Genomic DNA, 15509 nt, shown 5'->3' with positions numbered 1-15509 from the left:
TACTCAGCTCTTTGTCTGCTCTACAGTTAGTGCATTTACTACATACCTCAGCTTGACTGAAAACTTTCAAGGTAGAAAACAAGAATAGTAAAGATGAGAAAAGGACTTTTTTTCACCAGGATTTCCAGAGAGTAATCTGTTCTGGGGAGGAATAACAGCAGGCACCAGTACAGGTTAGGGGCTGCCCTGCTGGAAAGCAGCTCCACAGAGAAAGACCTTGGAGTGCTGGTGGGCAGCAAGTTCTGCATGGAACAACAATGTGCTCTTCTGGCCAGGAGAGCCAATGGGATCCTGGGATGCAGCAAGAAAGGTGTCCAGCAGGGCTAGGGAAGTTCTTCTGCATCTCTACTCTGCCCTGCTGAGACCACAGCTGCAATCCTGTGTCCAGTTTGGGGCTCCCCAGTTCAAGAGAGTCAGAGACCTGCTGGAGAGAGTCCAAGGGAGAGCCATGAGGATGATTTGGGGACTTGAGCATCTCCCCTGTGAAGAGAGACTGAGAGCCCTGGGGCTGTTTAGACTGGAGAAGAGAAGGCTGAGAGGGATCTGATCAATGTCTATCAATAGCTGAGGGGTGGGTGTCAAGGGGAGGGGGCCAGGCTCTTGTGGGTGGTGCACAGCAATAAGCCAAGGAACAATGGGTTCAAACTTGAACAGAGAAGGTTTCACTTCAACATGAGCAGAAATCTCTTTGGTGTGAGGGTGACAGAGCCCTGGAGCAGGCTGCCCAGAGAGATTGTGAAGTCTCCTTCTCTGGAGACTTTCAAACCCCACCTGGATGCAGACTACCCTAAGTGATCCTGCTCTGGCTGGACTGGATGATCTCTGGAGGTCCCTTCCAACCTCTAATGTTCTGTGATTCTGGGAACAGAGAGCTGTCAGCTGTTCTCAACATTGACACCAATATCTAAGCAGCAACTGGAGGTGACTGATTGGAGCAATGCTGTACACTACAGTATCACAGCACAGGAGCTGGCAGGATTCAAACAAACAGCCCTGGGTGGCATGAAAGGCAGTGAGAGCTGGTGGGACTATGAACCCAGACAGGAAGGTAGCAGAGAAATGTTAAATTTAGTTATCATTTTGCTCATGGCCAGAACCACCTGTCCTCAGACTTAGGGAGAATGCAAATCCTTTATCATGGCTGAGTACTTATGCAATAATCACAGAATCACAGAACAGCAGAGGTTGGAAGGGACTTCTGGAGGTTGTTGAGTCCAGCCCCCTGCCAGAGTAGGATCACCCAGGGCAGGTCACACAGGAACACATCCAGAAGGGTTTTGAAAGCCTCCAGAGAAGGAGACTCCATAACCTCTCTCGGCAGCTTGCCCCAGGGCTCCAGCACCCTCACAACAAAGAAGTTTCTTCTCATATTGAGGTGGAACTTTCCAGGTTCCAGTTTGTGTCCATTGCTCCTTGTCCTATCACAAGGCACCTCTGCAAAGAGCCTGGCCCCTGCTTCTTGCCACCCACCCCTCAGTTATTGATAGACATTGATCAGATCCCCTCTCAGCCTTCTCTTCTCCAGGCTAACGAGCCCCAGGGCTCTCAGTCTTTCCTCATCACACAGATGTTCCAGGCCCTTCAGCATCCTCATAACCTCCATTGGACTCTCTCCAGTAGATCCCTGTCCCTATTGAACTGGGAAGCCCAGAACTGGATACAGCATTCCAGATATCCTCTTACTAGGGCAGAGGGGCAGAAGAACCTCCCTTGACCTGCTGGCCACACTCTTCTTAATGCATCCCAGGAGACTATTGGCCTCTTGGTCACACGGGCACATTGCTGTCCCATGGATAACTTCCTGTCCATCAGGACTCCAATAAAGTTAAGTTTATGAACATAAATGTATGCTAATGGTAAAAAAAAAAAGGCAGAATTTAAAAAACTCAGTGTTCCAGATGGTTATTTTTAGTGATGTTAATCACTAGAAAGAGCATCCTCCAAGTTTTATGCAAAGAGACAACATATTAAGTGACAAATTGTATCAGGGCCCAGTTGCCTTCCAGCTCCCAGGCTTTTTCAGAGGTTCAAGTAAGTAATTCTGCCTGGAAAACCACATAATTATAGAAAATAATTATACACAATCATCTAAAATAATTACATTAACGAGACTTCCAATATTCAATTACAAAAGTTAATTAGAAAAATGAAGTACTTTATTATCATAATAAAATGTTGTCTTTTACTACAGTCAGTCAGGAGGAGCATCCTAGAATCACAGAATCATACAATTGCAGGGCTGGAAGGGACCTCAAGGATCAGCCAGTTCCAAACTCCCTGCCATGGACAGGGACACCTCACATTAGAGCAGGTTGCTCACAGCCACATCCAGCCTGGCTGCAAAAACCTCCAGGGATGAGGCTTCCACCACCTCCCTGGGCAACCTGTGCCAGTGTCTCACCACCCTCATGGGGAAGAATTTCCTCCTAACATCCAATTTGAATCTCCCCATTTCTAGTTTTGCTCCATTCTCTCCAGTCCTGTAACTCCCTGACAACCTAAAAAGTCCCTCCCCAGCTTTCTTGGAGCCCCTTTCAGATACTGGAAGGCCACAAGAAGGTCTCCTTGGAGCCTTCTCTTCTCCAGATTGAACAGCCCCAACTCTCTCAGTCTGTCTCCAGAGCAGAGCAGCTCCAGCCCTCTCTGATAGCAGCAGCAAAATCCAGTAGCTTGCCTCAAAATACAGGACTCTGAAGTAAGAGTGGTTTACAACAACACAGGTTTTGTTCAAGGATCAGGAGTTCTTTGGGATAGGAGGGAGAATTGTTGTACAGCAATGCTGGACCATGTGAGAAAGCTAAGGAAAGGACTCTGCTCCCAGGCTGGTGTGGAAATCAAGCTGCATCAGAGATGCTGAGGCTGAGCTCTTCCTTATTCATGTAAGGATCTGGGCAGTTGTCTTAATGAATAACTGCACACACATGTGGTGCTGGGTGTGAATAAAAAACCTTCAAAAGCTTTACAACTGATGTTTAGGTTCTCTTTTTAACTGTAAAAGGCACATTTCTAGGCCTTGGAAAACATCATCACCATCACGTTTAATGCATCAGGTTGGAAGGGACCCTCAAAGGTCATCTTGTCCAAACCCCTGCAGGCAGCAGGGGCACCTCCAACTAGAGCAGGTTGCTCAGAGCACCATGAAGCCTTGAATGTCTGCAGGGATGAGGCCTTAACACATCCCCAGGCATCCTGTTCCAGTGTCTCACCACCCTCATTGTGCAGAACTTCCTCCTGATGTCCAACCTAAATCCACCCTGCTCCAGTTTCAAACCATTGCCCCATATCCTATCCCCACAAGCCCTGTAAGTCCCTCTCAATGCTGCTATAAGATCTCCCCAAAACCTTCTCTTCTCCAGGCTGAACAGCCCCAGCTCTCCCAGGGTGTCCTCATAGCAGAGGTTCTCCAGGCCTCTGATCACCTTTGTGGTCTCCTCAGGTCCAAGTCCCTCTTGTGTTGATGGCTCCAGAGCTGGACCCAGCACTGCAGGTGAGGTCTCAGCAGAGCAGAGCAGAGCAGAGCAGAGCAGAGCAGAGCAGAGGGGCAGGATCCCCTCTCTTGACCTTGTGGCCATATTTCTTTGGATGCAGCTCAGGCTGCCATTGGTCTTCTGTGCTGCCAGTGTCCACTACTGGCTCATGTCCAGCTTCTCACCCACCAACATCCCCAAGTCCTTCTCTGTAGGGCTGCTCTCAATCTTATCAGCTCCCAGACTGGATTGATATTGAGGATTGAATTTAGATCTCCTTTTTCTTTTAATCAGTAAGACTTCTGCCTAGGACCTGTCTCTTGCCATATCCTCCTTGTCCTCACAACTAGGAATGTACAACCACAGTTGACAATGCTTGCACAGGTAAATATTTGTGATAAAGGAAAATTAATTAACAATTATCTCCACCTTTTCAGAGGAGCTGGGCTTTCCCTCAGGCTAACACAGTGCTCCCCACTCAGCCAGCACTGGGCAATCAGATCCACGCTGTCTTCACTTCAAGCATCAGACCAGGCACCACCATGCCAGGACAGTGCTACACTGGGTTCATCCACTGCAAAGGTGGCATGAGACTTTGTGCTGGGTTACACCCAGCCTTGATAGGGGCTGAAAAGAACCCAGCCCCCAGGTGGACAAAAGAAACTCAGTCCAGGTGGGCAGAGAGCAGGACTTGGTTTTCCCCGTCCCAGGAAGAAGGGTCCCCCTGGGTTAAAAGTGGTCTAATTCCACTCCCCCTTCCTGTCCATCAAGGCCTACTTAAGGAGAGACACATCTGAGCTCTTTCTCTTTCCCTACTTCACCTGCTTGAGAGAGGTCATCTGCTGCTGCTTCTCCTGCATGGACCACGTGGTGAGGCCTTTCCTCTCCAGGCTGCATCCACACTTTCTAAAGAACTGAATCCATTTACATCAAAGGAACCCAGTGCCAGCTGGGCCTGGCTTTGTATATTTTCCTATTTATCCTTACCCTATGCCTTTGTAACCTCCCCTGTTACTGCTATATAGAGATATTTTGTTAAAAAATGACCTCTTCTACATCCGAACCGACTCCAGACCATTTTCCTTCACAATCTTTCCTCTCCTTTCCCCTGCCTAAGCGGGGAAGGGAGAGAGGGAGGAATCTCAATCTCAACCTGTTACCATTTGGGCTTTTAGACTCCAGGTAAAGCTCCAACCAGGACAGACTTGTCAGGAGGGTGGTGAGCAGCCTCCTGTTCTTACCAAGTCATCAGTAGCGAGGTACATCAGCAGGGCGTTGGAGGAGAAGGTCCTGAACTTGAACATGATGGTGGAAATGTTGGGGTTCCAGCGCACCGGGCGGCTCACCATGGCGTAGCTGTCACCATCAAACTGCACTGTGCCCTCACCATCTGCCACCTGGGGGCTGAAAAGGCACAGTTCCAGCAACTTCTCTTTGTTGTCTGAGGTTAAAAGAAAAAGAACTCGAGGGAGGGCACCAGACTATGGGAGGCACCAGACACCTCTTGGGAGTCTTCCTGAACTGGTTTGATTTCTTCTCGAACCTTTGTTCCACCAAGTGAAGCTGCGAGGTCAGCTCCCCACCAGTCTGTGAGGAAGGTGGAAGAGGAATAGGTTCACAGAAACACAGAATCATGCAATAGTAGGGATTGGAAGGGATCTCCAGAGATAATTGAGTCCAACCCCCCTCTCAGAGCAGGGTCACCCAAGGAAGGTCACACAGAACACATCCAGGTGGGTTTGGAAAGTCTCCAGAGCAGGAGACTCCACAACCTCTCTGGGCAGCCTGCTCCAGGCTCCAGCACCCTCACAGGGACAAAGTTTTCCCTCCTGTTCCTGTGGCACCTCCTCTGCTCCAGCTTGCCCCCAGTGCCCCTTGGACATCCCTGAGCAGAGCCTGGCTCCAGCCCTGCACATCTTTATCCCCAGCACTGAGGGCAGCCCTCAGGCTCCTCAGCTCCAAGCTCCAAGCCCCAGAGCTCCCTCAGTCTGGCCTCACAGGAGATGTTCCACTGCCTGCAGCAGCTCTGTGGCTCTGGGATGGACTCTCTCAAGCAGTTCCCTGAGGTCCTTCTTGACCTGAGGGGCCCAGAACTGGACACAATATTCCAGATGTGGCCTCACCAGGGCAGAGTAGAGGGGCAGGAGAACCTCTCTTGACTTACTCACCACAGCCCTTCTAATCCACTCCAGGATGCCTTTGGCCTTCTTGCCCACCAGGGCACATTGCTGGCTCATGGCCTTCCTGCTGTCCACCAGCAATTCCAGGTCCTTTTTCCCAGAGCTGCTCTCCAACAGCTCAGCCCCATAAATCTCATGGTCTGTAAAGGCTCATTTGGCAGTCTTGAATGTAAACCAGCATCATCTACTTGTTAATTTGTAATCAGTCTGGGTTTGCTCTTGGTAGGGATGTGAGAGCCCCAGAGTCTGTCTTCTTTGCATGGTAGCTCCCAGGACTGTGCTGTAGTACCTGGTGGTGCCTCTGTACAAGGACCCTCAGCTTGTGAAGCTGAAACATGGCACTGGAAAGTATTTTGAGATGAGTTTGGTGGGAAAGGGGAATGAAAATCAGAGCTGTCTAAGGGCAGTACAGCTTTCATTTGCTTCCAGACTGAGCTAGCCTGGTTATTGTTGGTGGGACAGGGATTTCAGCTCTCATCCTGTTACAAAAGATGGAACTGAAGTTGTTCCTGAAGAGAGTCCTGAGCCTACAGCTATGAATCCTGGCCCTGCTTCAATGGGTCCTTCACCCCACGTGGAACCAGAAGTCACTGATGGGGACAGGACCTCCCATACCTTTTTGAGAATGGAAATGGCTTTCCTCATGGGGACCTCTGCTCAGAGTGGCTGTGAAGGGCACTCTGAGGTACTCTGCTCCATGCTGAATAAGAGGTGCAGGCACCCCTGGCACAGCTGTCCATGAGCCAGACTCAGTCCCACAGTGGATCTCACTCTCTATCAGGTTTTAACTAACCCTGGTGACAGGTTAGCAGGAGCCTTTCCATCAGCAGCTACACTGCATCACTTCTGCTAAGGCAATGGCCACGTTTATCATACATGCAGAGAATGGCTTGGGTTGGAAGGCACCTTAAAGATCATCCAGTTCCAACCCCCTGCCTTGGGCAGGGACACCTCCCACCAGCACAGCTTGCTCAAGGCCTCATCCAGCCTGGCCTTGAACACCGTCAGGGAGGGCACATCCACAACCTCCCTGGGCAGCCTGTGCCAGTGTTTCCCTAGCCTCACAGCCAAGAATTTCTTCCTAATCTCCACTCTCAGTCTCCCCTCTCCCAGCTCAAAGCCATTGTCCCTCATCCTGTCACTCCCAGCCCTTGTCAAAAGTCCCTCCCCAGCTCTCCTGGAGCCCCTCCAGGCATTGGAAGGCTGCTCTAAGGTCTTCCTGAAGCCTTCTCTTTTCCAGGCTGAACAGCCCCTACTCTCTCAGCCTGTCCCCATAGGGGAGGTTCTCCAGCCTCTGATCATCTTGGTGGCCTCCTCTGGACCCTCTGCACAACAGTTCCATGTCCTTCCTCTGTTGGGGGCCCCAGAGCTGTACTGTGAACTCCAGGTGGGGTCTGAGCAGAGCAGAGCAGAGGGGCAGAATCCCCTCCTGTGCTGCTGCTCTCCCTGCTCTGGGTGCACCTCAGCACACAGCTGCCTGCTGGGCTGCCAGGGACCATTGCTGGCTCCTGGGGAGTTTGTCACCAACTGACACCCCCAAGCCTGGGTGCTTACAGACTAAAAATATTTACTGGAACTTAATGGCTGCTGTGGAAATTCCTGCTGCTTGCCACAGGATGCAGTGTCACTGCAGACAGGTTCCCCATGGAGCATGAGAAGCAGGCGGTGCTCTACCTACCTGACAGCACATCCTTTGCAGTCTCCTTCAATATCCCTGAAATTCCACAGCCCTATGGGCTTGCTGTCTAGAAAGGTTTCCCCCATGCAGCCAGTGAAGGTGGTGACTCTTACAGCATCTGACTTCTGCAACAGAAAACACAAACATCATTAGAAATCAGCCTGCAATGATCTACCCTGCCTGAGAGCATCACTGGCATGAAATCACAGATAATGAATCCAAGAATGCCAGACTGGAAGGGACCCCAAGGGTCATCTGCTCCAACCTTTCTAGGTGACAGTGCAGTTGCAATGAGCTGGCCCAGCTGCCAGCCAAGCTGAGCCTTAAACTGCCCAGTGCAGGGGATCCACTGCTGCCCTTGGGAGCTGATTCCAGTCTCTGGCTGTGCTCCTAGGGAAACATTTTCCTCTGCAGTCCAATGGGAATGTCCCCAGCAGTCCCTTGTCCCCATCCCCCCTTGTCTTTGCCATGGCACACCTTGTACAAAGGCAGTCTCCATCCTCCTGGTACCTGGACCCTTCACGCACTGCTCCATGGCAATAAGGTCTCCCCTCAGCCTTCTCTTCTCCAGGCTGAGCACCCCCAGCCCTCTCAGCCTCTCCTCACATGCAGGGCTGGCAGGCCTCTGAGCATTCTCCTGGCCCTTCTCTGGACACTTCCCAGCCTGTCCACATCCTTTTTTTTTTTTTTTTTTTTTTGCACAGCAGGGATCAAAAGTCAACAAGAAGAGGCTTCTAATTATTTCACATATCCAGAGTAATATCTAATGTGAGAAGCCCTCCTGCAGGGTAAGTGCCTAGTGCAAATGTGAGCTAAACTTTGTATCAACAGGATGGAAAAGCCCATTTGGATCTGAGAATCTGGGGAAGGACTCGGCAGAACTACGAGCTGCTCTGGCTTTGGTGTCATCATTGGTTTCCTGGCTGTGCAGAGAGCTGCCTGCTCCCAGGGCTTCTTGTAAATTAGGCTTCATAGAAAGGACCATGAAGAATTTGGGCTGTTCAGCCTCGAGAAGGGAAGACTTGGAGCAGACTTTAGAGCAGCCATCCAGTACCTGAAGGGATCCTACATGAGAGCTGGGGAGGGACTTTTGACAAGGGCTGGGAGTGACAGGATGAAGGACAATGCTGCAAGAGGGCAGATTGAGATTGGAGATTGGGAAGGAATTGTTTAGAGTGAGGGTGGTGAGACACTGGAACAGGTTGCCCACGGAGGTTGTGGATGTCCCCTCCCTGGAGGTGTTCAAGGCCAGGCTGGATGAAGCCTTGAGCAACCTGGGCTGGTGGGAGGTGTCCCTGCCCATGGCAGGGGCTTGGAACTGGATGATCCTCAATGTTCCTTCCAACCTAAAGCATTCGATCAGTCTATGAATCTTGCTCACCATATAATAAGCAGAGCAGTACTTAGTGCTCAAAAACCTGAAAACTGATCAGATCAGCCAACTGTGAGCTCAAGTGTCTACTCTCAGAAAGTTCCTCCTGAACTTTGGGTGGAGAAAAAAACTAAAACCTGCAGGCAGCAAAGCAATTAAAACTCACATCCCATCCAAAATCATTAAGCCAGGGTCATGCACATGGGGCAACGCTCATGGTAGTGTGATCAAGACAGTGATATTTGACAGTACACAGAGTACTCAGCTCCAAATTATCCTTCTAAAAATACCTGGTTTCATTTAAATTTCACTTCATCAATATGGGCTGATTGAAAAACCTTTACACTTAGCTGTTGGAGCTAGACAAGCACCTGCTGCTTTCCATACAGCAATTACAAATATTAAGGCCTGGCAAGAGAAAATGGAGAAGTGCAACTTGATAATATTGAAGGCAAAGTGTGGCTCAAAGACTTAATGTGAGAGTGATATTTCCCAAGGTAATTGGGAAGGTTTTAATTAGCAATAAGTAGGAACTTAATGTCACTTCAGAGGAATTCATGTTATGGAAGAATCAGAGGCTTCTCCTCAAGTCAGATGAAAGATGTTTTTAAGGTTGAAAATGAGTCTCCTTTTGGAATGCAGTGCACGAGGGCATGTGGACAAAAACCCCAGCACAAAGCTAAAGCACTCCAAACCCCAACAGCAGGAAAAAGCAGATTTCTCAGGCAAAGGTTTTAATAATATTAGTGGCTTTGTGAAAGGTCCAAAGAACTCCATGGCTTTAGAAAAGTGTCTCAGTGACTGTCTTTGTTTTTTCAGTCTGAATGCTACAACACAGAATGGCAAAACTTTCATCTCCCCCCTGCCAACTAGTTTATCTTTTAATTCACAGGTGTGTCTGAACACAGCAAAGCTGTTTAAAACTCTGAACTGCAAACACAGATTCATAGAATCATAGAATCATAGAATGGTCCAGGCCAGAAGGGACCTCCAAAGCTCATCCAGTCCAACCCCTCTGCACTCAGCAGGGACATCCCCAACCAGATCAGGCTGTCCAGGGCTCTGTTGAGCCTCACTTTGAATACGTCCAGGGAAGGAGCCTCAACCACCTCCCTGGGCAACCTGTTCCAGTCTTCCACCACCCTCATGGTGTAGAACTTGTTCCTAACATCCAATCTAAATCTGCTCTTCTCTGGTTTGAGGCCATTGCCCCTGGTCCTGTCCCTGCAGGCCTTTGCAAACAGTCTCTCTGCAGCCTTCCTGTAGCCCCTTCAGGTCCTGGCAGGCTGCTCTTAGGTCTCCCTGGAGCCTTCTCTTCTCCAGGCTGAGCACCCCCAGCTCCCTCAGCCTGGCCTCATAGCAGAGCTGCTCCAACCCCCTGAGCATTCTCATGGCCCTCCTCTGGACCCTCTCCATCAGCTCCATGTCCTTCTTATAGTGAGGGCTCCAGACCTGCACACAGCACTCCAGGTGAGGTCTCAGAGCAAAGCAAAGTGTCAGAATCACCTCTCTGGCTCTGCTGGCAATGCTGCTTTGGATGCAGCCCAGGATGGGATTGCAAGCTCACACTGCCTGCTCCTGTGCAGCTTCTCATGCATCAGCACCCCCAAGTCCTTTTCCTCAGGGCTGCTTTCTATCCCCTCCTCCCCCAATCTGTATTGACAGTGAGGATTGTTCTGGCCCAGGTGCAGGACCCCTCACTTCCTCTGTCTTCCTACTTCTGCCTTTGTTTACCTGAAGAAAAAAAAAACAAAAACCACACATAATGAATCCAGGAAGGCTTTCCTGACTAAGATGAAAAAATTGAGAATTCTCCAGAAAATATCTTTGGTCTTACAGAGGTTGGAAATGTCTGTTCTAGCATCAGACCTATGGAGCAGCCACAATTCCTGTTCTGGTTCAACACTGCACCTCATCTTTGGTATTATGTCCAGTTCTGGTGCTTTAAGGATAAGAAGGACATGGAACTGCTGGAGCAGGTCCAGAGGAGGACATCAAGGTGATCAGAGGGCTGGAGAACCTCCCCTGGGGGGACAGGCTGAGAGAGTTGGGGCTGTTCAGCCTGGAGAAAAGAAGGCTCCAGGAAGACCTTCAAGCAGCCTTCCAATGCCTGAAGAGATTCTACATAAGAGCTGGGGAGGGACTTTGGACAAGGGCTGGGAGTGACAGGATGAGGGACAATGGCTTTGGGCTGGGAGAGGGGAGATTGAGACTGGAGAAAAGGAAGAAATTCTTGACAGTGAGGATGGTGAGACACTGGCACAACAGGGAGGTTGTGGATGCCCCCTCTCTGGAGGTGTTCAAGGCCAGGCTGGATGAGGCCTTGAGCAACCTGGGCTGGTGGGAGGTGTCCCTGCCCATGGCAGAGGGGTTGGAACTGGATGATCTTGAAGGTCCCTTCCAACCCAAACCATTCTATGAATCTGTGAAACCTCAGCCTTGCAATGCCTTATGTGCTGCCCTTTGCCTCACTGCATCTAACTAAAGGTCAAGAGAAACATCTATGAAAGGATTCAGATTTCCATGTTGTGATGTTCCTAGCCCTTCTGTTCACCTGGAAACACCAAGAGTCCTTGAACCCTTTTCCCTCAAGCCAAAACCCACCTGTCCTCACATTTTCCAGGGTCTCAGCTGAGTCAGTAAAATGTAAATTTGTATAATCCAGACTCTCAGGTGCTTTGCTGGATACACAAAGATGAAACCATTCATTTAATCACAATTTTGGCAGCTTGTCATTGTTACCTGAACCAGTCTGTCTTCCTGAGCCTGCAGTTGGTCACTGACATTGAATCACAGAATTGTTTGGATTGGAAAAGATCTCTAAGTTCATCCAGTCCAACCATCAACCCACCACCACCATGGCCATCAAACCATGTCCCACAGTGCCATGGCCACAGGTTGCTTGAACACCCCAAGGGATGGTGACTGCACCACCTCCCTGGGCAGCCTGTTCCAATCCCTGACCTCTCTTTCTGACAGGAAGCATTTTAGTGAGGTGGGCAGACACACTGGTGCCCTGCCTGGCTGTTGGACCTTTGCTTACTGGAGCTACACAGTCCTGTGAGCACTGAGTAGTCCTGATTCAGCTGAGCAGAGTTATTCCACTGAGTTATTATGGCATGGAAAACCAAAAAATATAAGGCCATAATGCCAATGAAATCAGATTTGTTACTGATGAAAACAGTAGGAATTAGACTTTATCTGACACAACAAAAATCCAAGAATGAAAGAAAGCTGAGAAGCAAATTGAGTATGGGAGCTGAAACACCTCTGCTCAGTTTATTTCCATTGCCTTTGAAAAAGCAGATCAGAGGGACATAGTAAAGCAAGCAAGTGATGCCATTCATGGCTTGAATGACCACTAACCTCTGCAGTACTGAGCCATTTCTAGCCACTGAGGATTCATTAGTTGTTGAAATATGTTTCAAGAACTCTGGTTTAGGGCTAACAGAAGGAAGCAAACATATTTAGTTCCCTCTAGATAGAAAGCTGGAAGGTAGAGAGCAAAGCAGAGCCTGTAAGGCTCTAAGGAGAACACAGAAAAAGGTGACAGAAAGGTTGGGGTTTGTTGGTTTGATTTGTTTTGTTTTGTTTTAATTACCTTTATTTTTCCAGTCAAACCACCAACAAAGAGCACAGCATTAGCATCCACATCCAGAATGGTGTATCCAGGTGGGGAGGCAGCACTGAAGGTAGCTGGAACGATGCTGGCTTTGGGACCATCCAGAGCTCTCACCGATATTGTGCCGTTTTTCCCAGTCCTAGAGATTGAAAAGAAAACATCAAATGGGAATCAAAAAAAAAAAAAAAACAACCAAAACCAAAACCCATCAAATGGGCATGCAGGATTAGGAGTTAAACCCAGGAGAAGTCTGGGTTAAATGGCATCTTTTAACTGGGGCAGGCATTGTTGATCTGATTCTGCTCCATTGTGCTACAAAGGAGTAGACTCATGCCTGTGTATGTTACAGATGTGACCATAGAACCTGACTTTATCCTCCCCTCAGTGCCCTTTTGGAACACAATTCACCATACAGATGAAGTGGAACTTTCATTGGCTGCAATAAAGTAGCTGCATTCTTGTTAATTATTGTGATGAAATTGGTGTTAAGTAATTGTTTTTCTTGATGTAACAAGCTTTCAAAGGCAAGCTTTCAAATTAGATTCCTGAATTTCAGAGGCCTTTATTAGGTTAGAAGTGAACTGAACTGAATGATGATAGAATTATAGAATTGTATTGGCCAGAAGAGACCTCTAAGATCATCCAGTCCAACCAGCAACCCAACACCACCATGGCCATCAAACCATGGCCCCAAGTACCCTGGCCACACATTTCTTGAACACCTCCAGGGATGGGGACTTCACCACCTCCCTGGGCAGCCTGTTCCAATCCCTGACCACTCTTGCAGCAAAGAAATTTTCCCTAATCTCCAACCTAACCCTCCCCTGGCACAATTTCAGGCCATTTCCTCTCATCCTATCACCTGATACTGGAGAATATCCATTACTGAATATTAGAAATATCCATGGCACTGTCACTGGGCACCACTTTAAAACTCCCTGGTATCATCCTCCTGACACCCACCCTTTAGATAGTGATCAGCACTAGGAGATTCCCCCCCCCCCCCTAGTCTTCTCTTCTACAGACTAAAACCCCCAATTTTCTCAGCCTTTCCTCATCAGAGATGTTCCAGACCTCTCAGCATCTTTCTAGCCCTTTGCTGTACCTCCAGCAAGACCCTGTCCTTCTTGAACCAGGGAGCCCAGAGCTTAAGTCTGATGCTCTCTGAAAGTGATTGGCACTTCCAGTCTATATTGTGCTAAAATCCAGATCCCAGCTGAAAAACATCCCAGTGCAAGAATGCAGAAGCCACTGAGCAGCCTGACACTTTTTAAGGTGTTTGCTATGTCACAAATAGCACAGATGTCTTTCATCTTCAAACAGAGGGAAATGCCAACACTGGAGTCTCATCCATAAATAATTCTCTCTTATTTAGGGAGGACAACTGAGCTTGAGCAAGGAACTTGACAGCAAAATGACATTGCTCTCCCAGGCATGACAGCTCAGCATGTTAGAAGATACTGTTCTAGGGACAGTTCTGCCAAACTGGAGGATTACAGAAGATGAACCAGCACCGTGTGGCTGAGCAGCACCAGGGGAGGGTTAGGTTGGAGATTAGGGAAAATTTCTTTGCTGCAAGAATAGTCAAGGATTGGCACAGGCTGCCCAGTGAGGTGATGGGGTCCCCATCCCTGGAGGTGTTCAAGAAACCTGTGGCCATGGCACTTTGGAACATAGCTTGACGGCCATGGTGGTGTTGGGTTGATGGTTGGACTGGATGACCTTGGAGAGCTTTTCCAGCACAAACAGTTCTATGATTCTATGATCTCCTGTTTCAAGTTCATTCTTGCTGTGTGAGCTACAAATCTCATCTCTTTGCAATGTGGCTGGCTGCTGGCATTAATGAACAGATAGCTCCCACACTCAATTTACTTCTCAGCTTTCTTTCATTCTTGGATTTTTGTTACATCAGGTAATTCTAAAGCCTCCTGTTTGCACCAGTAACAAATCCAATTTCATTGGCATTATGGCCTTTTTTTTTTTCCCCATGCCATAATAACTGTGTAGCTCCAGTAAGCAAAGGTCCAACAGCCAGGCAGGGCACCAATGTGTCTGCTCACCTCACTAAGATGCTTCATGTCAGGAAGAGTGGTCAGGGATTGGAAGAGGCTGCCCAGGGAGGTGGTGGAGTCCCCATCCCTGGAGGTGTTCAAGCAACCTGTGGCCATGGCACTGTGGGACGTGGTTTGGTGGCCATGGTGGTGTTGGGTTGATGGTTGGAGTGGATGATCTTAGAGGGCTTTTCCCACTTTAGTGAATCTCTGAGTCTCTGATTCTTTTCAAGGCCCTTTGGAAGCCTTGATTAAGGACTGCTATCCACACTGAAACCTTCCCTATCACTACCCTTGTGTCTCAATGCCTGCCACTACTGCAATCAATGGCAAAATTCAGCAAGGCCAGAACTCCACCTTATGTTTCCACCCTGAAACAGATGCCCTGCTCCAGCTGTTTAGGCAGCTGTCAGGTTGCTGAAAAGGTCTGTGGCTGGAACTAGGCAGAAATTTGGAGATAAAAAGTGAGAGAACTGATTAAAACTCTCCAGTCAGAGGAGAGTTTTCAAACAGACTAAAATGCTCAGAGCTGAAGAAGCTTGGGGGGGGGAGGGATGTGATTTACAAAGGTTGCCTTAAGGAATGCAAAATCAGTCCTGAGCTCTTCATCTTAATCCCACAAATCCAAATAATGTCTCTGCAGTGTAATTCCCCTAAACACTGCTGTGTACTTCAGATTGGTGCAGCTGTAATTGTTCTGAATTGCTGATCCAGCAGTTTACCCCAAACTAATGGCACTCCCCCCCTACATATCCAGAGCAAGCAGCTTAGCAGCCACTGTGCTTCTGGATGATGTGTGAGGTTTTAGACCCTGTCCTGCCTCCCTGTTCTGCTGAAACAGCTTTCCTGCAAATGAAGGTTTGGCATTACTGTGTCAGATGGAGAATATCAACTGGTGAGGCCTTCTCACCACCATGAGGGTGCTGAGACTCTGGAACAGGTTGCCCAGGAAGGTGGAAGAAGATCCATCCCTGGAGGTTTTTAAGGTCAGCCTGGATGTGGCTCTGAGCAACCTGATCTAGTGTGAGGTGCCTCTGACAATTCTGTGATTTTATGAATTCACACTGCACCCCAGTTTGGATTTTCCTGGCAACAGGGTTTCATTAAACCAGCTTCTGGAGGTGGTGCCCTGATTTTCT

The 15509-nt window shown here is 48.8% G+C and overlaps 1 protein-coding gene across 1 annotated transcript in view; it reads right to left on the bottom strand.

Annotated features, from left to right (window-relative positions):
• LAMA2 (laminin subunit alpha 2) overlaps positions 1-15509 on the bottom strand; it is a 500110-nt gene that overhangs the window by 55816 nt on the left and 428785 nt on the right. Inside the window, exons 47-49 of the mRNA XM_054393014.1 lie at positions 12299-12458; positions 7326-7450; positions 4709-4871 (exon numbers count right to left, since the gene is read on the bottom strand). Of these exons, the coding sequence (XP_054248989.1) occupies positions 4709-4871; positions 7326-7450; positions 12299-12458 (448 nt within the window). The remainder of the gene's footprint in view (positions 1-4708; positions 4872-7325; positions 7451-12298; positions 12459-15509) is intronic.

The sequence above is a fragment of the Indicator indicator genome, chromosome 27 (assembly GCF_027791375.1).
Source record: "Indicator indicator isolate 239-I01 chromosome 27, UM_Iind_1.1, whole genome shotgun sequence".
In the NCBI taxonomy this organism is placed as follows: domain Eukaryota; kingdom Metazoa; phylum Chordata; class Aves; order Piciformes; family Indicatoridae; genus Indicator; species Indicator indicator.
The sequence above is the reverse complement of the archived record's forward strand: the minus strand, read 5'-3'. Positions and strand labels throughout refer to the sequence as shown.